Here is a 26,332-nt window from a genome sequence, read left to right on the forward strand (position 1 = left end):
GAAATTTGTATTGAAGTATGCAACAGCATTATCCAGGGGTAGAGTTTTTAGTGGGTTCCAATTTGTTGATTTTAGGGAGTCTGAGAAGGTTACTGGGTCGAAGTTTTTTAGGTTTCGAGTGCTGATGTAATTATGTGTTGCTTGTAGTGGACATGGAAGACATTTGATGAATATGGGAAGATGGTCACTGAGGGAGCCAGGGAGAGTTCCACTGTCGGTGTAGTAGTGGGGGTGAGATACTATCCAATTTAGGGTACTGCCAGTGGAGAAATCTTTAGAGGGTCTGGTAGTCTGGTTGATGAGCTGAGAGTATTTATAGAGGTTAATGTTTATGGGGTGTGTGGGGGAATTAATGCAGGACCAATTCATGTTTGTGTCACCCATGATAATAGTTTCATTACTGAAATTGATAGAAAGCCAGGATAGGATGTCTTCTAAAACAGAGACATTGTCACCAGGGGGGATGTAAAGTGAAACTATGCAGATTTGTTTGTATTTGTTTAATTGAAATAAAGCTAATGTTAATTCTGTGTTGGAGAAATTTGGAATGGGATTGTTATAGGGAGTAATGGATAGGGTGGAAGAATAGAGTAAAGCTACCCTGCCACCCTTTTTATGGATTCTGTCTTTTCTGATTATTGAGTAGTTTGGAGGTAGAACTTCAGTGTCTTTTATATGAGGTTTTAGCCAGGTTTCAGAAATAGCTAAGATGTCGAGTTTGTTATGTAGAAGCCATGCTTGTAGATTAGGGATTTTGTTTGCTATGCTTTGAACGTTTAGAGAAGCAAGTAGGATGGATTTGGATATGGAGGAAGTGGTGATTGGGCCTGGGTTAGGGTGTATATCTCCAGATAGGAGTATGGTTGTAAGATGTTCAATTAAATTTCTAAGATGATTGGATTGCCTTGTTTGAATGTTGTAGGTTTTCAGATATTTGTGAATATTGGAGCTTGGGAAGGGACTAAAGAGTTTGTAAGAAGTGTTTAGTTTATAGTGAAAAAGTAGATGGGGGTTAATGGGATAGAGTTCAAGGGCTATTGAGATAAAAGGCTCTAAGTCAGAAAAGGGGAGTGTGCTGGTAGAGTGAGTGGGTGGAAGATAATATGTGGTGTTGGATTGGGTGAGATAGTGGATGTAAGTAAGGATGAGAAGTAATAGTAGATGAATTAAGAGTGATTTGTATGTTATAGTCATGTTGTGGTTTTGATAAGGTGTTATATGTAGTGTAGAGAATAAGTGTGTGAAGTAGATGTGAAATTATAGGATATGAGGATAGGTGTGAAGAGGAGTTTTATATGGGCGGCGTTGGTGGTGAAAAAGGGAAGGGTGTAGTTGGTGGAAAGTAAGTAGGATAGGATTAAGTGGGATGGAGGGGGTGGGAGGAATGTTGTGATTAAGAGGAAGTGGTGTAATTGCTAGAGAGGAAGTGGGTGTTGTCAGTGAAGTGTGGGAGGAAGTGGGAGTGGTTAAAATGGTATAAGTGTAGATGCACTGGGGGTGGGTGAAATTTGGGGGTAGGGTAGGGGAGCGGAGTGAGCCCGAAGGGGGAATGGAGCGGGATACACCTAAGGAAGGTAGGCAGCAGGACAGTGTGAGAAACAATCAGTGAGGTGGAGGTAAGAACAGAAGAAGGTAAGCAAGGTGGTACGTGTGACTCTTGGAGTGCACTATAACTGAGAAAGGAGAGGACAAAAAGTAGAGATAGAATGGATAGAGCTGTAATTTAGCAGTTAGTATAGGGAAAGATGTTAAAAAGTGGTATTGAAGTGTATGGGAAGGAGTGAGGAAAAATGATTAGGAAGGTGGGTAGGCACTACCCCCTAGTGGACAGAGCCTAAATGTATAAGAGAGGCAGACTGAATGGTGAAAGAAGGAAGGCAGGTCAGGTATAGGGACAAGCACCAGGGGTGAGGCTGATATTAGGGGAGCACCCAGTAATAAGGGCAAGGCTGCTGGTGTCTCTGGTTGGAACCCTTCACTAGCACCAAGTAAGTGATAGAACAATAGAGCAATATTCTCAGACCAAGTGGAGTAATGATTGTAGCATGTTACATACTTTATATTTATCCTCTAGCTCTCTCTACTGAGAGAAAGAGTAGGAGTATTCCTGTGGGGAGACAGGCAGTCAAGGTGGATCTTGCTATCCAGAGGATGATCTTGGAAAATCCAGGAGTGTTAGGCCTGTAGGCAGAGCAAGCTTTAGGAGAAGAGGCTGAATAGCTGGGGAAAAAGAGAGGTACGTGTTTATAAAATCTAGTAGTAGTTTAGGCACTAGTTAAGTGATAATACTATAGGGTGAAGAATGTGAAATATATACATTAGGGAGTAGGGAAAATGTTCAGAAGGTAGCAGGAATTCATCATTAATTAGCACCTTACAACTAGGTATTAACTTCTCAACATAAACAGTAAAGCAAATGCACCAACAGTATTAGGGAAAGTCATCTAGATAATTGCAATTTCATAGCTGTATTACTGTTACATTGTAGTGTCAGATTAGATTCAGTATCTGATTACAAGTAGACACAATGTAAGTCCAACAATAAAACATGGATGTGAACCATAAATAGCACTTTGAGCCACAGTAAAGTAGCAGAATATCACTTTCACAGGTTCAGAGGCTTTAGTTACGCTAGACCATTACTGATTAATAAATAGGTAGCACTTGAATTAGCAGCCCTGTATTGAAGTAGACACACAATTTCTAGTTAGGGTAAATAACAAGGCACTTCATGAACTAAAAGATATTTCTGCGGGTCAGGCGGGAAAAACCGCTATTCACACAAGGTAAAAGTATTTATGTGGAGAAAACATGCAGTCGCTAGGGAACGGAGTGCTCCTTTTCAAGTTTAGTAGACTCTAATGCAACATACGTACTCTCAGCATTCCACTATCTCCACCAATAAGCGAGTGTGGAAACTAGTATGGCTGACATTTAATGTAGAGAGTACTCTGAAGTCGCTAGGGAATAGCGTGCTCCGATTCCAATCTAGTAGGCTCTAATACAATATGCGTATTCTCAGCGTTCCACTATCTCAGCTGATAAGCGAGTGTGGAAACCAGTCAGGCTGTAATTTATCATTGAGAGTACTCTGAGGAGGGTAGACTAGTTTGTGGTGTGGCACAGAGCACAGGTGTAGCTTGTTCAACAAGTACTGCTGTTGTTAGTGCAGCTAGACCACGTGGGGGGTGAGGAGGCAACTAGAAGCGGAGGTTATGCATTTAGGAGTTGGGAACGCAATACCATGGCAGGTACAAGACCCTTACATCAGCAGATCTTTTGGGCACTATCCTATTTAAGTTACATAGGTTACGAGCAGAGCTACACTATTTAAATTATATAACTTACGAGCATAGTTATCAATAACAGCAACAGAGTTAACAAACAACATCTAACAACAGAGCAAAAGCAAGATGCATGATGCTGTTTCTACGCAATTGTCTCTAAAAAGCTATCACTACAGTTCAATGAGCACGTTACGAAAAGTAGGGTTTGGTATCTACGAGCAGAGTCACACAAGCATAAAACTGCTAAAGCAGAATAACAAGCATTTGGAACTGTTTGGAGCGTAATGAATATACTTAATTAAATGAGATAAGCATCAAAACAAGACCATAAGAAATAGTACAGCTAGGCAATTAAACAATAACAAATGAATATACACTTACCGGGAGTGCATGCTGATAATTACAGTGATAGGCACTAAAAAGCACATTTACATATAAATATATGAAGACAGGTTATAATATTACATAATACTGTCAGTGCTAATTATAGGGGATGCTGCATGTACTTACACTTTTGCAGCCTTCTTCAATGATCTTCACACCCTCCTGAGTTGGTGGTAATGATTTCCTTTTGCAGATATAGCCATATTTATTTTCACATGTATCATCAGACCAATAACCATCCTAAAAAAACAAGATATTTAAAGTAACAAGCTAAACATTATTGTGGTTGCTAATGCGAACATAGCCTGTTAGTAATCTAATTTCTACACGTCTTGTGTTTCCAAGTTTATATTGCTTTGTTTTAATTGGTATGCTTTTCATTTACTTGACTTTATCTAGAGCTACTTCATGATTAAAAAGATACTCACTTGTCAAGTTCACTATCTGAAAAATAAATAAATGTATAAGCAAACAAACACATTTATAAATTGTTGCCTGCAACAGATTATTCTCATAAACTTTCATTATGTTAATTTCTTTTACTGTATATTTTTGTTTTCCCCAAACCTGACTATTTACTCTGACATAGCCATCAGTGATCCTTGTTTATTCACTATGCTGGCTACCAGCGCATGTAGCAACTTTTATGCAACAACACTTTCCCACTGTAGCCAGCTACCTCTGCTGAGGTATGACCTAAAGTGTGGAACTCCTGGTGAGTGCTTTTAAATGTCAGACAGCAGCTGTAGTGATGCAAACTTTTTGGCATATGTAAGAATTCAATAGACAGCCACTTCTCCTGCAGCTGCAATTTACCGCCTGATACTTGTAATCGATGCAGAAAGAATAGTTACCCCCCCCCTCCCCCAGATGTGAAACAAAAATGGTCCCTCATTCCCATCTTTTACATAGGGTTTTCCTCTACAAAAGAATGCTAACTAAAAATGCATTACTGGGTCACATCTGGGAGGTGTTTCAACTGTTTACATCATAAAGCTGGCTATAGCTAGTTAATTAGTTTAATCTGGATTTCATATAGATTAACTGGGCATCATTATTTGGTTTCCAAGCCAACCCATTTGTGCTCCTGAAAACTAAAATTTTACTATGTTATTAAACAGGAATACAAAGTAAAAGGAACTTGCAGGTTCAAATATAACAGTGCTAACATGATCAAGTTTCTTTCCAGAGAAGATAGCATATGCAATTTGAACTTTGAAGGATTGAGCTAGAGTTGCTGGCTGTGCTGAGCTCATCCAAAATGCATTGCTCGTATACTCTTTTATCAATGAGTGCATGGCTTGTTAAGTCACAATAATAATACAATTGAGCAAACAAAAACTAAGTGGAGAACAGTCTCATACCACAAAACTTATATTAAATTGTGTTTGCTTGCTAACTAAGAATGCCAAACACAAGAACTGACATGCATATAGAGGCTATGAAAGGCTCTATGCAATTCAGTTCAGGGCTAGGAATTCTGGTACTCTCCTAAGTGTGTACCTGTATTTAAACCACAGACAATGTCATAAAGACACTTGAGTCATAGCAGTCAAACTTAATATTCAGGCAAGCTCTTTAAAATCCTCATTTCTTTTGAATACATTTAATGGTAATAGTAGTTTATGATAGGTTTTTAAGTTCATAGGTAAGTATAGGCTAGTTGCCTTTGTGGGTTATTTTAAGCCTAGCCAATTTCCCTTTTTGTACTTGAAATACAATATCCCATTTGGTTATAGACTGAACTTACCCATCCCATGGCAAATAATTACATATCACCCATAATAAGAATAAATCAGATTATACCATAGATAATTTGAGGCGATCCATGCATGGGATAAAGCATTTAGGATCTGCATCTGTCCATGATGCTATGACTGAAAATGTTTAATATATTTCCATGTAGTACTGTAAGGGTAAGGCCTGTCTTATAGTTTTAAATTGCAACTATTCTCCGACATCTTTGTTAATTATCTTGGTGCTATATGACTAGTGCCGCCCATGCATGTTACATGACAGACGTTAGAAATCTTTGCAAATTCATTAGTAGTACAGCACCCATTCATAAATGATTGTCATACTCATATATTGTAAGATTCAAACTTTTCAGTAGATGCATGTTAAATGAAAATTTCAAAACTGTGCAATTTGGTTTCATAGTAAATGATGAATATGTAAGGGAATCGTATCTGTTGCCTCTGATGTTGATTATCACTGTCTACTTTTTGTCCTGCAGCTATAGCACAACCACAATGTTGTTCTTTGGAATTATTCTGACTTTCTTTGCAGCTGTCGATGTTAATAAACTAGAAAAAAATGCCCCTTAAAGGCATTATTATTGCAGAGGTGGTAGATGGTCTGGAATACATTTTAATATTTTTAAAGCCACTTGTCTTTGGTTAATAATGCACATTAAATGCTTGTATGTGACATTTATGTTACAGCAATGTATGGTCTAGCTATTTGTTACCCTTTATCTTTACATGCTATAAACACAGAGATGTCATTCTTCAAATGAAAACAACACAAAAAACAGATGCCCTTTAGAACCCGAGGAATAAAAAAAAACACACACACAAATGTCTTCTTAAAAGTCATTTGTCAGAATATCATACAGGAAAATGCAACCCTATAAGGTCAGCTTTATGTGCACTGACAATAAAACCCAGAACAGTCTGTAATTCACCATTTCCCTATTAAAAAAAAACAAAAAAAGGAAAAGCAAATGCAAGCATGTAGTATGAATATAATGATTTTATAATTAGGTAAAATGACCAATCAGACATTCACTAAATTCTTCTGGGACCTATAGCTGTTTAAGTTATCAACAATGACTAGATGTGGTCATAGCCACAACTAATACAGTACATTGTATGGGAGCGCTTTATTAAAGCTATGTAATGTTAATTAAAGGGTGTGCAGGTCAGATTGACATACTTCTTTCAAGTTACTTAAATAAAATAGCATACAACACAATTTGGTGCTCACAAAGACTTAGTGAAATAAGTCAACTGCCGAAAATAATGACTCTATCCTGTATAAAAAAAATCTATTCTAGCAAGAATTTTTGAAGTAAAGACCAACTAGCTTCTCTATATGCAACATGATTTTGGTAAAAGATATACTACCTCAAAAAGTAAAATATATCATTCTTTTAGAAAACCTTTTAATGCCTTTTCCCCTAATTTAAAATGTATTTTCCACTAGATAACTAAAACTTTCCAACATGTTTTTCTTTCATACTTAAAGAAATGGAGATAAATAGCTCTGCATGTGATTTCATTTGAATGCAAAACAGATAAAAATCCTTCTGTAGCATATATCAAGCTTTTTTATGACCTTCAAGATACTAAGTAGTTGTAAAATGAGTACACTGATACTATTCCCACTATTATAATTACTATATTACTCTGCCTTAACTGTAACTAACACGGCAAGTTGTACTGACGGGCTGTGTCCTTAGCTCCAATGATCCAGTAGCCGTCTTTGTCTCTTTGTCATTACTAATTAAGAAGGTTATTAATTCCCCAAGTCTACTCCCTCCCTGTCAGAAGTTCTATTCAATGCTATTTCCCACTGTTTCTTCCCATGGTCTTTGTCACTATCTTTGTATTTGATTTATTTTACTCAATTTATTTTTTAGTGGTAAGTAAATTGGACTACTGGGACATTTCACAGTCATTACCTTAATACTTAAAAAGCAGAATACAGTTCAATCTAATAATATAAGCATTGTGTAGTTATAGATATTAATCATTCAATGTAGACACAACAGGATAATTAGACAAGACATACTGAGATATCAATTTTAACAGTCTTCTTAATGAAACTTTGACTGAGCAATAAAACAGTGATCAGAAAACTTTGAAAATCTTGGTGCTACTTGAATGAGAACCACAGTTGAGACTAGTAAAACAAAATCACATTTTACATAGGTTATGCCTCCCTGCAACCCCCAATATGGAGGCTATACCATCACATCCCTGCTACCTATACGTAGATGCCAGCTCCAAGACTGAACTGTCTTGGGGAAAAAGAAATCATCAATATTAGTGTAACCTTAGTCTTCCCAGGGAAACCCCTGGAATCACACATCAGTGACTTAACAATATGCATACAATGCATGTTGATTACTATGGCATCACAGTTAAAGGCTTTATCTCTTTTTGAGGAGGAAGAACATTTTTGATAACAAATATACACCACAACAAATATATAATTCTTCAGTTGTGTGTAACTTTAAGGTTTAAGTAAAAGGTCTAGACCAGTGGCACACATGCCTTGCTGTAAACTGTAATCTGTATAATTGGAACATGCATATGTGCAATATATGCACACGTCAAGGAGTAGTTGCTGCAATCTGTAGTATAGTGTGCATCTGTTAGGAGCTGGTAGTCTTAAAAGTAAAAGTTATCTGTTAGGAGCTGGTAGTCTTAAAAGTAAAGGTTAAGATAATCGAGTCAAATAATTGTATTAATGTATTGTATGTCACATATGAAGGTACCAATCTTATCCTTTTTTCCTCTCATTCCAACCCTTATCTCGCTTTCTTATTTTTTATTTTATTTTTTCTTGTATTTTAATCATCAAAATGTGTCCATGTCTTCTATGTGTACCACATCACTAAATGCTCCACGGCACAGCGGGGTAGACCTGCCCCACAGGTTCCATCTCTCCCCCCACCAGCTCCACTACCATTGCCTAGCATGTCTGGGAGCCAACCTGGCAGCACCACCTCTGCTGCTCCTATACTACCTGGCCTCTCAGGCAGTCCTGCCCTGGATGCTGGTCCTGTGGTACCCTCCAGGGGCAGTAGCAGAGATGGTGATTTTATCACCAGCAGCAAGATGCCACAGACGGTGCATAGGATTATGCACTGCACTGCACTGTTGGTGCATGCCTACACTGGTTGGAGAGGCTGCTCTCCCTCATTTTATGCAGTAGTAGTAGAAGGAGAAGGAGATTTTAAGTACTCCAGCCAGTGGCAGAGTGAGGTGACAGTGATGACAGTCCAGTGGGTGAGGACTTGATTCTAAATGCCACCCAGCTTGATGACCATGGGTTCTGGATGTCTCCACCCTTACCCCAATCATGGTATCCCCAACCTTTTGTGTTGCTTATTGAACCTTGTGGATTTCAACTTGGATACTAACCCCATAGACCTGGATGACGGATAACAGGACATACCGTCTATGTTGAATTATTCAAGGCCTTTACCCCCATGCATGTCTCATAGTGAAGATTTTCCATTTAGGAATTAAGCCATACAGTAGTACAGGGACAGGCAACTTGCTCACTGACATAACACACAATCACAAAGTTGTGCTGGACCCTCAACTGTTTGCAAACTACTTTCCTGAAGTGCAGGCAATGGCAGATGGCCTGTGATTTACCAAGTTTGCAGATGACTGGTAACTGGACTCACTAATATAGAGTCCCCCAAAAATGGTAACATATTACAGAAGGAGCTGCCACACACAAATGACTGGTGCTAAACTCACGGACTGAACCTTAAAGTTTACAATGGCACATTGCCCTTTTTGGCAATGATGTACCCCTGCTAATTATGATATACATAGCACCCCTCTAAGCTCAAACACAGTGTTGTTAGACTTGGGAACACATGTTAATAGCAAGCTACACTTTCATCACTATGTGTCCATAGGGATGACACACACATTCTGCATTGTGCACATCATACATATTGACATCACATCCAAGACCAAGGTGGTCATGCCTCTGCTGTACTCAAACCTTATTAGACCACTAATTGAGTATAATGCTCTTTTCCATCTGTACCTCACCAGACACCTACAGCAATTAGATAAAACACAGAGCTGTGCCTGGGAGACTCATGGACCTTCAAATGTGACATACATGGAAAGACTGAAAGACCTGTCAGTGTACTCAGTATCATGCAGGCTGCTGAGAGGTGACCTATACCTGCCCTACAGAGCAGTCTGAGACCTTGCCCTACTAGACATGCTGCACACCTGCAAATCAAATGGGACAAGAATAACTTGGCCTAGTGTTCTCAATCTAGCCTGTGACATAAACAGAACATGCTGGAAGACAGATATATTTCCAATGACTCACACTCATCTGTAATAGGCTCCCACTGTATGTGAATCAGTGCTCCTCAATGACCCTGTTCAAGCACAACCTTGACTACTGGTTAGGTGATTGTAAAATCACCTGTGGGGTAGGCATCTATATCCCTCATGGACAGGGCCAGTAGGTACTGCTCACAAAATCAATGTGCTAACAATGACCATCTAACTATGCTCAATAAGGGTACTTGTGTTTTTACACAGCTAGGCTTCTAAACACCATAGCACCATTAGGCTAGTAGCCTCCAATGTACATATGATGCTATGAGTCTATGCAGGTCACCCAGCTTTCTATCTCCTTCATGGCCTGCTGAAGACATCTACTATAAGTTCACCTGAAGTCTTGTAAAAGTTAGACTTGTGCTGTGGCGCTTGTTTATTGCACTTGTTCTATAGCTTGTATACTCAGATAGGTTTTGTTTTCACTGCAGTCAAGTGTCTGTGTCTAGCCACCTTATACTTGTTTCACGTTATAATTGTGTCCTGTGGGGGTCACGTTTTCCCCTTTTTCAGGAAATATGATCTCTCACAAACCAGTGTGATTTGATCCAACAACCTCTGCCACCCAGGATGCTAGGATTACAGGCATATGCCACACACCCAGCTAGAGGAGCAGAAGTGTGTATCCAACAGTTACTGCTGCAATCCCATTGATTGACAGTATTTTGCAGCTTGTACATGTCTACATATCCATTTCATGCAGGCCTCCCAACTTCCCCCTAACATGCCCTGCTGATGTCATCCACTATAAGTTGACCTGCCGCCATGTAAAAGTCAGACTTGTGCCATAGAATTTGCATAAAGTACTATGTTATGTAATCTGTGTACTTTAGATAGGTAGAGATTCTATTCTCATTGCAGTCAAGTGTGTGTGTGCATGTGTGAGCTGTTGCTTGACATTACAGAGAGCATTTTACACAAGCATGTGGGGCACTATTATACTGTCCTCAAGAGACACTGCTGATGTCAGCAGCTATAAAGTGTTGTCTAAGACATACCAAGTTGACTTGAGCTGTGGTGCTTGTATAAATGACTGTATTCTATAGTCTATGTACTTAGACAGGTAGGGGTTCTATTCTCACTGCAGTCAAGTGTGTGTGTGTGTGTGTGTGTGTGTGTGTGTGTGTGTGTGTGTGTGTGTGTGTGTGTGTGTGTGTGTGTGTGAGCTGTTGCCTGACATTACAGAGAGCATTTTACACCAGCATGTGGGACACTGTTATATTCTCCTCAACAGACACTGCTGACATCATCAGCTATATCAGATTTTTAGATATGCAGTACTCCCACCAGGGCAGGGTCAGAGACTGGTCTGGAGGCCAGGCAGAAGTCACTTCATCCTATATAATAAAGATTACAGTGACATGTCTTTTAATCTAAATACGTACAACATGACATGGTTTGTAGGCCCTGTGTTATCTTGCTGAGAAAGCCCTGTGGTCTCTCCAGCTGTTACATGTATCTGATGTGATACATGAAAACAAGAGGATTATACTGTATTAGTTATGTGATGAGGTTTGACTTTAGTGTTATCATGCAATCCTACGATCTCAGTATGATGATGTTACTCTTGATGTGCACAACATAGGCTTTCAATACCAGTGTGTACACTTGGTGGTCAAAGTTCAGAGTGTTATCTACATGTGTTCCCAGTGCTTCCATTACTGGGTTTTTGCATAGTAGGATTGTGGTTAATACTGCAATTAACATGGAATTCCACTTTTCATACTGACAATATTTCAAACACACATCTCTGCAGTTATTTGTAGATTGTCTGCCTTTGTCACCATTCATCTGTGTGTTAGCTCCTCCTGTACTATGTTATCTATCATTGGTGGACTCAGTGATTGCACACAATATGCAAGAATCAACAAACTTGGTAAGTCAAAGGCCATATACTTTAACCTGAACTGTCAAGAAATATTTCAAACTGTAAAGTTCCAAGTACAAATTCCTGGGATTTGCCAATGGTGATAGCTCTATTGGTACTGGTACAGGTTTATTCACCAACTTTCACATGATGTGTTCTGTCAGTGAGCCAACTGGATACCCATCAACTGATGTAAGGGTTAATCCCAAGATTGTAGGTTTTCTCAATGATAGCTGCATGGGGGGGTTGTATCAAAACCTTTGCCCAGATCTGGTTAGGCAGTATGCACTGTCTTACTTTCATCCAGACCTATCACACAGAATCAGTGGGCTGTGACAACATCACAGATCACTTATGGCATGACTTAACAAATACACCTTCCTAATACCATTGAATACACAGTTCAACACCCCCTTCACATGGCTTATGTTCCCATACAAGGGTGTACATCAACATGCACTTAATGCATGCATGTATAGAGACATCCTGACTCTTCTCGACTGTGAGCTTGACCAACATGTCATCATGGACTTTTTAAACATGTACACTAGTAACACTCTAGGTGTGAAACAGACCTTTGTGAGTTGTTAATGCTACATCATATCCGTTAAATCTGGCAGATGTCCCCAAAGAGGTTATCAACAGCGTGCATGATGACAACAGTATCATCTTGCGGAACTTGACCAGGTGAAGGCATTTGACACAAATCCACACTAAGGTAGTCACTCAACACTGTCATATGTGGCCATAAACAGCTATATGACCAAATGAGTAGACCAGTGTATGACATATGTGACATCTCACAATGTTGAAGTGTGTGATGTGACCTATATGTCAGGTCCAATGATCAGCTTGGTACATCAGGGGAGTCTGCTAGGACCTTTCCTGCCCATTAGTTAAGTGATGGACATCACAGATGATATACACATGCTATGTCCAAACAGCTGCCTAAAGGACTACTGACTGTGGGCAATCAGTGACTCCAACTGTGATATTAGTATAATAAGACAGTATCTGCACATACCAAAATCTGTTGTCATAGCAATGACTGCAAGAATGGATAAGACTGTAGTATACTGTAGTTAACTGGAAACAACTAAAATGAGACTGAAACAAAAGTCTTTGTTTGTTACTACCCAAACCCATGCTGAACAAGTGTCAGTCGCTCCTTTATGGGCCAAGTCATGTGTACTTTTCAGAATGAATTCTCCAAACACTGTAGTTCATTCATTAAGGCTTTATTAGATGTTCACAGTATCCGAATACTGTCTTCATTAATAGTGCTGATAAACAATAACAATCTATAGAAATGTTGGGGTGCTGATTAGTATCCAAAGTTACTGTACGTAATATTCTGATTGTCCTGAACAACATAAAGTAAAATAGTCTTTATTTCACCTGTCTTCTGTACTCATGCTCAAATGTTTATATTGTAGCTTAATCTTCTGTGTAATGACAGGTCGAACAAACTAACTAACCTTAACTGGACTGCTATCACGAACAGAATATTTTATATTGCTTCAGTAGTGATTTTCATTTGTAAACCACATTCACCCCCTAACCTTGGTCTCAGGCCTTGTCTCGTATGTGCTTTATTTAACATTCCATTAAGGAACACTCTGTAGCTGGCAAGATTCTATCTTTCCCTTGAGAAAAGAACATTCTATATTTCTGTATTTTCTGCATGTTATGTTTCTCTTTCCTTTCTAATAAACTGTCTTTCTCTGAAACTGAATGCATAGATGTCTGACTCCATATTTCAGGCCTTATTCTACCTAAATGTACTATAGTGACTTTAATAAAAATCTAAAATGTCTGACACTACATATTTTACCTTTTAGTCTGCATAATGCCTAATAACTACTTTAAAATGGAGGTCTCTAAAAAAAAAAAAAAAAATGGGGGTCCCCAATCTAACAATGACAGCACCTGCATTGATAAAAAACATGGAGGGATTTGTTGAACCAGGAAACAAACACACCATCCAAGTATATGTGGACATCATGCCCTATAATCAGACCAATAGGTATGTGACTCATGTCCTGAGGTAGATGGTAAGTGGTACATCCATCAGCATGTGGTCACAGTGTTGGCTAATCCCAAGAACGTAACACAAGTACTGGTTGTATGAAGGACATGCACATCAGAGGCCATAATACCTTCATGGTTCCCAGCCTTCATCACACCAATAACTTTGTACGATGCCCCCTTCTTCATGTACCTTCCACCACATCTTCCAGTGATGTGTAACTGAAGTGTATTACCTTTGTCACAGTCACTGTCACACAGCTTATTAGCCATACCTAGGTATTCTTTCTGTGGAATATACATGACAGATGCATATGTGCTACCTGTTCTGCTTATACAGACACTACATACATAGGTATTTGAAAATATTAATGACGTGTATCATCTGTGACAGTGTGGATTGTGCCATATATCTATGTATATATATGTGTGTGTGTGTGTGTGTGTGTGTGTGTGTGTGTGTGTGTGTGTGTGTGTGTATATATATATATATATATATATATATATATATATATATATATATATATTTGTATATATACATATGGCATGCACACGAGGCAACTAGCCTGCATTGCCCATAGTGTCGCATACAGGTATAGCAGTGTCCCTCCTAACACCTCCTGCAAATATTACAGTGCCAGGACAGTGTGCATTGTTACCCTCATACAGTGTGGATGTATCATAAGAGTTGTTCAAATGTGTCTGTGCACGCCCATCTCTTATCACTCCACATCACATATGTTACGTCATAGGCATGAGATTACTGTTGGTATTATTCTGATATTGTCCTTGATTCTGGTTGGGTCTTGTAAAGTTTTCCATGATCCTTTACCTGTGGCCAGCTTGCTAGAGACCTCTGCTTAGAGTACACTCACCTTCAGGATTATCAGTTTGCACAGCTTCACAATATGCACCCTATCCTAATTCTATGTCAGATCCCTGCTACATGTCCTCTGATTATTCATGTAAGGATACTTATCTCACACAAACATCCTCCCCATTGTTATATCACTTTGTGTGACAGTCACAGACAACACATTTTCACTGTTCAGTCCATACTCTACCATATACATATGTGATTGGTGTTGCTGCTACAACCATGTTTCATTGGCACACCCTCCTCTGCTGTACATGAGGGAGTTCACCTGTACTCCTTCCCTGTGTTCATTCCTGCTATTCATCTGTATGTCCCTATTCAGTACACACACTTCCCATGAATGATCATTTTACATGGTAGTCCATGTTCTGTTACAGATCATTAACACGGTTTCAATACAGAATGTAAGGAATGGGGCATCGCAATACTCTGCACTGTAGGTACACTGTCCTGTACTGTGTTTGGACCATATAATTTACCTTCATAACTCTAAACTGTCCAGATATTCCCAGGATGTCCAGATGTTTTCCTTATCAAATATATGGCTCTCTGCCACATCACTGGGATCATGTCTGTACTGATGTGACTCAATATTACAAACATTTGAGTGTATACCTCTCAACTGTCCAGATTTGTGCAGAATGTCTAGTTTTTGTCTCATATCTGTGATCCTTTCCTCATAAAATGTTTGTTTTCTGGCAAATCATTAGCATGTCATTGCGGTGTAAAGTCAGCAACTGATGACTGACACTTCAGTTTTAAACTTTATGCTCTTCAGAAAGTTCATGCTAATGTACCAGCTATTTATTCTAACAACATTTTAAGCTTGGAAGTACAAAATTAAAAATCTGTCTGTATTCTTTGGGTCTTTTATCACCTATCATGTATGCCTTTGACCCCATATCTTGCTCAAAGATGATGACAGGTATGTTTGACACCTAATGCAAATGCATCCCTATTACTGGTTAAATGTCCCTGCATTATGTTGGTCTTTGTTGAGATATGTTACACTAACAGGCTCACAGCTATCTGTGGTCACTGTGGCATGCCACACAAATCTGCGGACCATTGGATCTCTGCTTTACACAGAATTCATATCTGCATTCGCTTACATGGTTTCCTGGCCAGCAACACTATTGCCAGCTGCGAAACCTAGCTTATGCACACCGCACTTTATTAATATGCAGTGTGCACTGCCAAGCACCATGAACCATCGTGTTAACATGTAAACTCCGTGTAGGCACACCGTGAAGCCTACACTGAGATTATTGAATCCCAGAGAATATCTTTTCTTATATAAAACTTTCTAATCAGGTCTACACACAGTGAGATTATAAATCAAATATTAAGCCATAAAATAAAATTTCATATAATAACAGATTTTCATCTGTTATAAAAAAAGTATGATAGAATTAAAAACAGGTTTCTGAATGCATGCATGCATATAAATGGATCTCACAGAAGACAGTACTTGTACAATTTGTGCTTAATATCTTGATGTCATCTCTTTCCCTGGCATGTCTAAAAAGGGTTTCTACAGATTCAGAACTACACCTGCTTTTTGTTTAATATTTTCATGTAATCTTTTCCCAGGCATGATTACATATGGCGTTAAAAATTCAAAGATGGAATGAAACTAGCCTTGGCAGTATATACTCTTAACATCAGGTTAAACTGCAAAACTAAAGGGATGACTTTGTGGAGAGAACAAAATAAAAAAAGGCCTTCAATATTATCATTTTTGGTGTTCTACATTTTGGAGCAAATGATAAAATATATCTGTATGGCACTGATTTCAGCATCTTTGAAAGTCTTAAGCATGTTTGTGATGTTGGAAAATTTATTGGCAATAAGTTTTCATTTAAAATAAATGCTTATCTGATGGCTAAGAAGAGTTATTATATTCAGTGAACTAGACTGTGTGACCATTTCAAGGAGAACCAAAGTGCTGATAACATTGTACAAGTCCTTGATAAAGACCTCAAACAGAGTATAATGCGTGGTCCTGCAGTAGTCCATGCATACTTTTATATTATAATAGGTTCAATAATTGTTTACTAAAAAAAAATAATAAGTACAGTCAGAAAACAAAGTTGTGCTGGAAGATTATTGTAACTTAACTCTGATTACTACTGCTTTATAAGACAAGCTTTCATCAAGGCGTTCAAGATTCTTGAACTATAACCCATTAACCATGACAGTGCCAGGTGTGCTGTGGTATTAATCATGCCTGCAGCATCTGTGTGGGCTGATATTGCTTGAAAGGCAAACCACACATAGTGCTTTTGTCTCACTGTAACTTTATTGTAGTTCTTAATATCAGATATTCAGTGCTGAGATTAAGCAGATTAGAGATGAGAAAATAAATTCAGATAAACAAGAATCCAACAAAGCCACTTTTATTGCTTATCTGAAAATATTTTCTGACGTGTACCACTTTTTATCTTTCAGCTCTTGGCAACTGCATTCCACCCTGCCAGCAGTCAGGAATGTCATGCATGATTATTTGACTCCTAGTAAGAAATAATAAGGCAACATGTATTAGCCACCAGGTAGATACCAGGAATAATATTTCCTTAACATTGCAAAGCTGTACCACACAAATTAAGTAATGATTTTTGTTTCAGATTCATGTTTCTGTTATCGTTAGTAAGCTCCCTTGGACTGATGGGAAAGATGCTGCTGTGAAGGAGAATAAATGGGGAAGAGAAAATTTTAAAAGATGTCTCTATATACCCTTAATTGTAAGATACAGGTTACTAGATATTATTGCTAAGATGCTCTGACTGTGTTTTCAGTGGATTTTGATCTTATCACACTGACAGATAAAGCCCAAAATGCAGAATGAACCATATTAGACTGGAATATAAATTCCAAACACAAAATATTTACAATGAATCACCTGTGAGAAAACAAGACATATGCATTATCAGCCCTTTTGACTTCCTTGATTTGCAGGCCAACAGTTCACTCCCACACACAGACCAGTCATTTTGCTCCATTACAAGTCTACTGAAAATTGGATTTCAAATAAGGAATCTTATATTTTGTATCTAAATTTACAACAATTGATTATATTTTTCTGTTTCTGAATCTCTAGCTGATGTTTTTTTTTTTTTTTGCAAAATAAACTATAACCAGATATTTTGTACAATCCACTCATTTTGGCTATTACACAAGATGACAGAATGAGAGGCAATAATGAATTTAGACCCTAGATGAGTAGGAAGGTACTGCTGCTTACCCATTCACAGACATTGATTTTCTAGCGAGGGATAAAGGTGCTAGTCATATTAAGAGTGATAAATCAAAGAAACAAATGAGGAATGGCTAGAGAATACTAGAATGAGGTAAAGAGGACCTGTGTTCCAAACTGACAGATTACACAGGGATGTTATAGCTTTCTGCTGCATAAATGCACACATTTGCTCAGCATAGGGTACAGTTGGAAAGAATAAAGAATACAGGTTGGGAAACAGTAGGGGTAAAGTATATGAGAGTGACTGCATGGAATTAGAGGGGAGATTCCCCCTCTAGTAAATAAGAAGATGAATAATAAGAAACATATTGATGTAAATAAAAAAAGAATTGGCAGACATTGTCTTGGTATAAAAATAAAATTTAGGGAAAAGGTGGCTAATAAGCTAATATGAGGAATGTTTATACAGAGAGACATGGATTATGCTAAGAGGCAGAAATAAGACAGGCAGTAACACACTTGCACAATAAGCATAAATTGATATATGGGAATGAGCTACAGTAGGCAGGGAAGATGGATGACTTTAATTTTTGAGTGTAGGGCAGAAAACTGATCGTGCAGAGTGTGCCTGTTCATGGCAAGCATGTTTTTGTGTAATATTTTGGGAGTATAAATGATTATGTTGGACACTTTGAGTCAGCCGTATCCTGTAGAAGGCTTTCATGTGACTGTGGAGACAGATATGTATCACCTGATCAGGAAAAAACAGTAGGAAGAGTCTAAAACATCAAAATTGGGAAGAAGTCTACTTAGATATTTTGGTGAGAAAAGAACAAATGTGAAGATAATTGACTATTATCCATAATTCAAAGAACAAAAAGATGAGACAGCTTTTTGATAAGCATGGCTAGGTCAGGAAAATAAGTGAGGTGTGATAATAAAGAGGTGTGTTTTAGAATGATGAGATTAGATTGCTAAATGAAAGGAAAGGAATGTAAGCAGTGGAGGTAGAACCCCTTGTGTCAGAAGCAAGAAATTATTAAACTGATGCTGACCATCTGGGAAAAGTTGAAAGAGAGTGGAGAGGAGTAGGACATTAATGTACAGCAACATTGGGATTCTCTTAAATAATGGCAGGTAAGTTATTGTAGGATTTGGGGAAAAAATTGGCAAGGTCATGAGGATCTATAGCAGATCTGCATGGCTGTAAAAGTGGCACCATGGAGCGAAAGTGGAGGCAATACATCAGAAAGTAAATGCAGTTGCTCAGTTGTCAATGGCAGATGTCAGCTACAACAGCAGAAGGAGTTAATATGATAAGAAATAGCCGGTAATGGGAGAAAGGGAATAGGTAGCTAGAATATTATAAAATGAAAAGTGATATCAACTTTGTATTTTGCTTGAACATGTAAGTGTGAAAGTTCTGAAGGAGAAATAAAATGGAGATATCATTGAATCACTGAACACATTTAGTAAAACATACAAAGGTTCTGAAGAATGAAACTTTAGTAGGAAGCAGTAAAAGGAGAAGGCAAATGTCTCTGGAAAGGGGACTGATACTGATAAAGAGGAAAACCTTTTTCTGGACCCTGAACAGGACATTAAAGAACCAGTTATAGTAAGCTATAATTCGACAGACAAGATGGAGCCAGGAGGGGAGAATGTGTATGCAGAATTGCTTTATCAGGTGGTAGCAAGGGAGCAAGGAAAGAGTTTATAATGGATTTAGAGTTGTATGGTAGCTTGGTAGTCAAAGTGTGCAGTCAAAAGACAGGGAAGTACTATTGCCTGAAGGACACCATGGATGGGAACAAGAAGCAGATTTTATTTTTGAATGTTTTACATCAAAATCTTTGTGAAGATTAATGCTAGTAGACTGAAGGGAGTCTTATATCATTTAGCTCAAGAGGAAATATAAGGAGTCTGTGATCAGAAACCCCTCAGAAGATCACTGTTGTGAGGTGAAGATATTTACAGGAAAGCTAGAAAGGAAGACAAAAGAAAATATAGGGATTATATCTGACATCAATTTGGCTTGTGAGCACACAGCATAAGACCTCCTGATGAATACATTGGAAGATACAGGCCTTGGAAATAAATTAAGAATTATGGAGGAAAACAGTATATATAGAGCTCTAGTTTTAACATTCTAAAAAGCATAGATAAACTAAAGAAAAGATAAGAGAAATGGTATCCAGACAGGTATGCCCTCTTTCTTTATGCTCGTAGTGTTAAGTATGGACAGCATAAGAGGCACTAGTTTTAAATTAATTGTGGATAGCTGTTCCAGGTTGATAGAAAGAAATTATGTCAGCAAGATACGTGATATTTATGAAACCTTTGCATATCAGTCAAGTTTAAGGTGTGGCTGGGCTAAAATAGTATGGAGCAATGTTACCTTCCTTTTTCAGATAGGAAGGGTGTATGTAACTAATGTGATGTATCTTTCAGTAATATATTGTTTCTGAAGACATAGTAAAAGAGCTTCAAAAGACTTTGAGTGGCATCAAGGAAAACCAAACACACTGTGGTAATTGTCCAAGACCTGCAAGTACAAGATAAAGAATGTGTTTGATAAATCCAAAAGAACTTATTTAATGACTCTAACAAGCGCATTGTTGTTTATTTTAATACAAAAAAATTGTTTAAAAACTCCTAAAAGAAGTTGTGATTAGGCTTTTATCTGCAACACTCACTGACTTCTTCAGAAACTAAACCATATAGGCGAATTATATTTTTTTAGCTCTGTCACATGATGGTATTAAGCAGGTGACAAGACTGTGTGGAAGTATTTAAACCATATACACAATAAAAGATCAGTCAAGGTCATATACTTATACACAGATAAAAGAGAGCATGTAATTAATAATACACATAATATTATAATCAAAGGTAAGGTTCATTAAATATATACTGAACAATTCATGGTGCAAACTTTTCACAGCTTAGCTGTTCTTAACTTTAATACAGTGCTAATTGAAATTACATCATTAATACTAGGGGGATTAGGTGCATTTAATAATAACTGCGACTTCCGTTCTTTATACTTGAAAGTGTTCTCCCATCTCCCCATCTTAATGAAATATTCAGTTAATCCATTATAAAGAACAGGTGTTTTAATTGGTACATCATGTAGAATGTTTGTGAAGTGCATTATCAGATGTTTTCTTTCTGATGTCATTCAGGTGCTCATAAAGTATCTGATAAAGCTGTTTTTCCAGCTTCCCGATACAAAAAGCACCACAGGAAAAACAACAGGCCAAATAAGCTATCCCTTTGCTTTTATAGTAACAGGCTTCCAGGCAAACAGTGGTTTTAGAATCTGAGGCACAGGGACCTTCATTGGTTTGATATGTCATTTGCGTTTGATATGTCATTACCCCTTAAATCAAAGCCTGTTCAGTCACAACTAGGAGGTCAAATAAAAAGCCACTTACAGTTCATGGGGTACTGTCATCACTCATGCTGTGGAATATACATTCTGTTTCTCCTAATCTCTTAAGAAGCAACAAACTCTGATGTTGCCAAATCTTAAAATAAGTTATATAAGTTGGTGTTGAATTTCCTGTTCATTCAGCTGGTCCTATACAAACGGACTTCAAACTAAAGAACATTAATGATGTAGTCAGATATCATATCTTTTAAACACATGATGCAAAATGATTAATGTTGATAATACAGAAGATTCACTATCTGAATATTTTACAAACACGGTGTTATACAAAAACTTGCTGCATTAGTTTACAGTAGGTTTACCTTTAAATATGCACCTGCCAAAAAGGTGCATGGGTACCTATAGATTCAGAACGTACAGTCTGTTGGATTCAGATGTTACCTTTCCTTCAATATGTACACAGTCCTCCACTCTGTTTTGCCAGTAACTTGGTTCTCCCCTTTTCCATTTGGTGAATGTTACAGGTGTGGTATCACTCCATTTAAAAAACATTTGGTGTTCTTGATCATTTAGACCAATCCAAAGAGTATCTGTAGGCACTAGAAAAAAATGATCAGAATTTCTGTTAGAAACATATACCTGTAATCATGTTTACTGCAGCATACCCTGCCTTTGAAAAATGCACTTTTCATCAAACAGATTTTTATTCATTAAGTTAAAGTATGTAAGGAAAATTAGACAGCAAAAATGGGCAACATATTTCCTATGACTGTTAGAGTTTTATCTGGTCTTAAAATATATTGCGCTTGTACTTATTCTGTTTCAAGTATCCAGACAATCCACTTATTCAGCATTTAATTTTGCATTAATTTTAAGGTTATTTCTAGAGAAACAGATTGTACAGTACTTCCAATTTGTTTAAAAATTAGCAGCGGTGAAACACATTCTCTTATTGGTACTTGAAACATCAAACACTGAATCACAATTATGTGTAAATAAATGGTCATAACTGTCATATGCCCTTGAACAAGACAAGAAATGAGCAAATAACATAGCATGTAGAATTTAAAAAAGAACATTTTTGCAAGAAAGACACTCCTGTACACCCATAATCATATTACTTTCTAAGGACTCTACATGTAAGAGAAGGAAAAATCACTGGTAGGCAGTGTAAAACCCATCTTGCTCTTTTTCTTGGAAGCTGCAAGATTAGACCACCCATTAACCACATTCATTTGAGTACTGTGATTACAGCCCTGTGAGATATGAGCAGCTACACATGCCTGCCACTAAGCCTCAATAGCTACACTACTGGTCAACAAAAAACACTTCCCTGAGCATCAACACCCTGAGACTTGATTCTCCATCAGTGGTTTTCAGGGAGATGCCATTATTTACCAGTGTTTGCCCCCTTTCCCTTACAGTGCAACTCGTGAGGTGATTATATTATTGGGAGTTGGGGGTGATAGGCACAGCTCCCCACGTCTGGGGATCAGGAATGCTGGTCCCCTTGCAAAAAACTTTAAATTAGTGTTTTTGGTAAGGTTTTTTTAAGGGAGTTGGATTTGCAGATTTTTTACATGGCAAATTGAGATTTGTTCAATCATAGTGGAAGCTGTATCAACAACCATGAAGTGAACTCAGGTGATACCAGCAACGGAGAGTATGCTGATTAGAACTATTCCTGATATAACTTAGTATATCATCCTCATTTGGGTTTCTGACCTAAGAAGGAACAATTTTCTGAAAATGTTACAAACCTGGCCATGTCCTCCTGGTTAATGGGACTTCTCTCTGAATGGAAAAAGTGATACATACATGAATAGCAGTATACTTTCCACCTGAACCTAATGCTTACTTGGCATTATTTGTCTGCATGTTAATCCTTGTGACATTAAAGAATATTAGTTGCACACCCCTTCCTCTCATCACTTCCACTTCTACTCATGCCCTTCTTCTGTCCATTCTTTCAATAAAAATCTATTGTATATGAAGATATGTAAACTACAATTCTTTCCCCTTGTTTTGGCACATTAAACCTTCCCATTCTACCAGTTACATCAGCTTTAGATTTGATATCTTTTACTGTAGCATGCCCTATATCCTACTCTGCTCTCACAAGGCTTACATCATGTGTGGGTGTGCGTGTGTGTGTGTGTGTGTGTGTGTGTGTGTGTGTGTGTGTGTGTGTGTGTGTGTGTGTGTGTGTGTGTGTGTGTGTGTATATATATATATATATATATATATATATATGTGTGTGTGTGTGTGTGTGTGTGTGTGTGTGTGTGTGTGTGTGTGTAAATCACAATCACAGAACAGCTTTGCTGTTATCACATGAGCTGTACTTTGTGGGTTCCTTACAGAAGACTGTGGCACACTTCAAAGATGTCTATAATAATAAAGACCAAATTGTTGAAACTAAAAATGCCTAAAATGTGACATCCAGAGAAATATTGAATTTCCCACAATCATCTGAAGAATCACTATTAAGCACTAAAAGATTACTAATATAGCACATACATCTTTTACTCGAGTGTCATTATTACAATCTAATTCTCAGCTGCATAGAATAGTACAGTAACCTGATTTCAGAGACTATGTCATCTTAGATTGAGAATAAGCAACTAATTAGGCTGGTATCAGCAAATGGGTGCATGCCATCTGCACAAACAATAATGTGTTCCTTAGAACTATATTATCAGTTCATCCATAACATAAATGCATACTGATGAAGGTAGCCTTTAAAATGTCTGTTTAACTCTTGGTTTATTCCACTCCCCAAAATGATGTGAACTCAGAGTGGGATAAATATGAAGAGGATTATGTGATGATCCCCCACAACATCCACTGCATAATTTTGGAACAAAGAGAGGGCAACACATCAAGTAAAAGATGGTTGAGTTCCCACACTGACTCAACATTTTAATTATAATTCACTTATAAAAATGTTTGCATATACATTCTGACCAGTAAAAAGGGACTATGTATACAGATACTACTTGTGGCTTCCCGTGTCCCAATTTGATCTTCTGCCCTTTCCAACTTGTCCCATGGCCACTCAGATACATGAAACTAAAGCCTACCACCAAGCCAAGCAACTTATTTCTTGCATCCATCACCCTTTTCAGGAAACAGAATCTCATTAAGTACAAGCTGAAATTTTTATTTACATTGTAATTATAATCTGATAGCCTTATTACCACCTAAGCACTTTCTTAAATTACATCATTTTTCCAATCTTCCAATCATGATCTTGTATAGCTGCACATATCTCACTTATCCCTCCAGTTAATAATTAGAGTTGACTCGTTCTTCTGTCATGGTCCATCACATTACTGCCACTCCTTCCACCACTCAGTTTTTGTCAGTCCTTTCTGTACTGCTTCAAACACAGTAGTAATCTTTGCCTACAGAGTCTCTAGACTTGCATGTGCTACTCTTGCTTCAGTCTGTTCATCTTGTGACTTTACCTTCATTATCCCAGGTTCTGTTTCTCAATTAATCCATCAAAGCATCTTGCTCACTTTGGATACTGCCCTTTCACACTACACCTGGTGATTCGATGATCCAATGGAGCTGTTATCAGTGCATCTAAAACTTTTAAATATTCCCTCCATCTGAGTGGCATGACTATTAATGTACTCTCGGGATACTGTGTCCCAGGTGCAGCACTTTTTATTTGTCTGTGTTGAATCTCAGCTGCCATATATCCACCCTTCTGGATAGCTAAATTTGGTACTTTACTAAGTCTACAACATTATCACATTCAGTAAGCTTTGCTTTGGTCCCTTCATCAAAATAATTAATGTTGTTGTCACTGACTGCTGTTATACAAAACAAAAGCAATGCACAGTAATGATCTCAAAGTCAAGTCCTATGGCATTCCACTAGTTATTGTCATACCCTAATGACAAACACAATGTACTGTTCATGCCTGCACCCTCCATAAAGGTTCATAGGTACCTTCTAGGCTGCTGACCATTGAGGATCTTAAAAACCCTAGCCTTACGTTCCCATGGTAATTTTATTCCTTGTATTTTGTGTACAAATAATGCAGAGATTGGCAGATCAAGGATATGTTGGGACAGGGGTGTAGCCAGGATTTTTAGATTTGTACTCATAGCTTCCAAACTGCTGTCCTTACCAGCAAGCCACTCTCATATCAGCACATTGATGTCTGCCCAATCCCTTAAACTACTGACCAAGCTATACCCCTTTCATAATGCTGCTCTCTAAATGGAACACTGACAATCATACACCGGGATGGTAATTACTTGCATGATGAAGCAGCTTGAACATTTCATTACAAATGTATATCTTCATGGGTCAAAAAATGAACAACCTTCCCATTTAAATTTTTTCAGAATTCATCAAAGTGGAGTTGTACCCCAATTTCTGAGTGGAAAACGTTAGAAATAGATGTAAATAAAGATCTATTTTTCCTGTGGAAGAAAAGTTCTTTGAAGTGATGTATCTAGTTGGCATCCAAGGAGCACTATCTTATGTGTGTGAGTGAAGAAAGACTTATAATGTTCTTTTGGAATCCCAGCTTGTGTAAGAGATCTCTCATCCAAGAGAGAGATTCCTGATACCTTAAAAAATGCTGCAAAGATAAGCAAGTCATGTAAATATGGAAAATGTGGATATTCTTTAGCCTGCAATGAGCTATAACTAGAGCTAGACATGCTGTGAACACTTATGCAGGGGATAGTCCAAAGGGTGAGGCAGAACACACAAAACATTAAGAACTATCTGAAGTCTGGATGAATAGGGATGTACTGAAGAACATGAGGAAACAAAGGAGACAGATATATGCATATGGGGGAAGAGGAAAGTCCCATCCCCCCGAGAAAGAAGGAATTCCCTCCTACTGCCATCTGTGACTTTGATGACCAATTTTAAGAACCCATTTGTCTGAAACAATCTGTTGCAAAGATAAAAACTGAGATATAGATTTTCTGGAAGAAAAAAAAGGGGCCAGGGTGGAAGGAGGTCACAAGTTCTCTTGAACCAGACCCGCTGACTGCCCTTGGCTTTGGGAAATTCAAGACCTCTTTGAAACCCCCTTGTCATTTAATATAATTCAGGTTTGCCTTAGACACAGGTGGGTGACTCTGCTGTGGCCATTTGTTGTACCTCAGACCAATAATCCTTTACCCCAGATCCCTCTGGTATAGCACTAGAAG

At 38.0% G+C, this 26,332-nt stretch overlaps 1 protein-coding gene across 1 annotated transcript in view; it reads right to left on the minus strand.

Moving 5' to 3' along the window:
• LOC122796781 (macrophage mannose receptor 1-like) overlaps positions 1-26,332 on the minus strand; it is a 1,193,236-nt gene that overhangs the window by 640,200 nt on the left and 526,704 nt on the right. Inside the window, exons 8-9 of the mRNA XM_044065508.1 lie at positions 21,588-21,745; positions 3,798-3,911 (exon numbers count right to left, since the gene is read on the minus strand). Coding sequence (XP_043921443.1) covers positions 3,798-3,911; positions 21,588-21,745 — 272 coding nt within the window. The remainder of the gene's footprint in view (positions 1-3,797; positions 3,912-21,587; positions 21,746-26,332) is intronic.

The sequence above is a fragment of the Protopterus annectens genome, chromosome 3.part0 (genome assembly GCF_019279795.1).
Source record: "Protopterus annectens isolate FY-2018-M chromosome 3.part0, PAN1.0, whole genome shotgun sequence".
Taxonomy (NCBI): Eukaryota; Metazoa; Chordata; order Ceratodontiformes; family Protopteridae; genus Protopterus; species Protopterus annectens.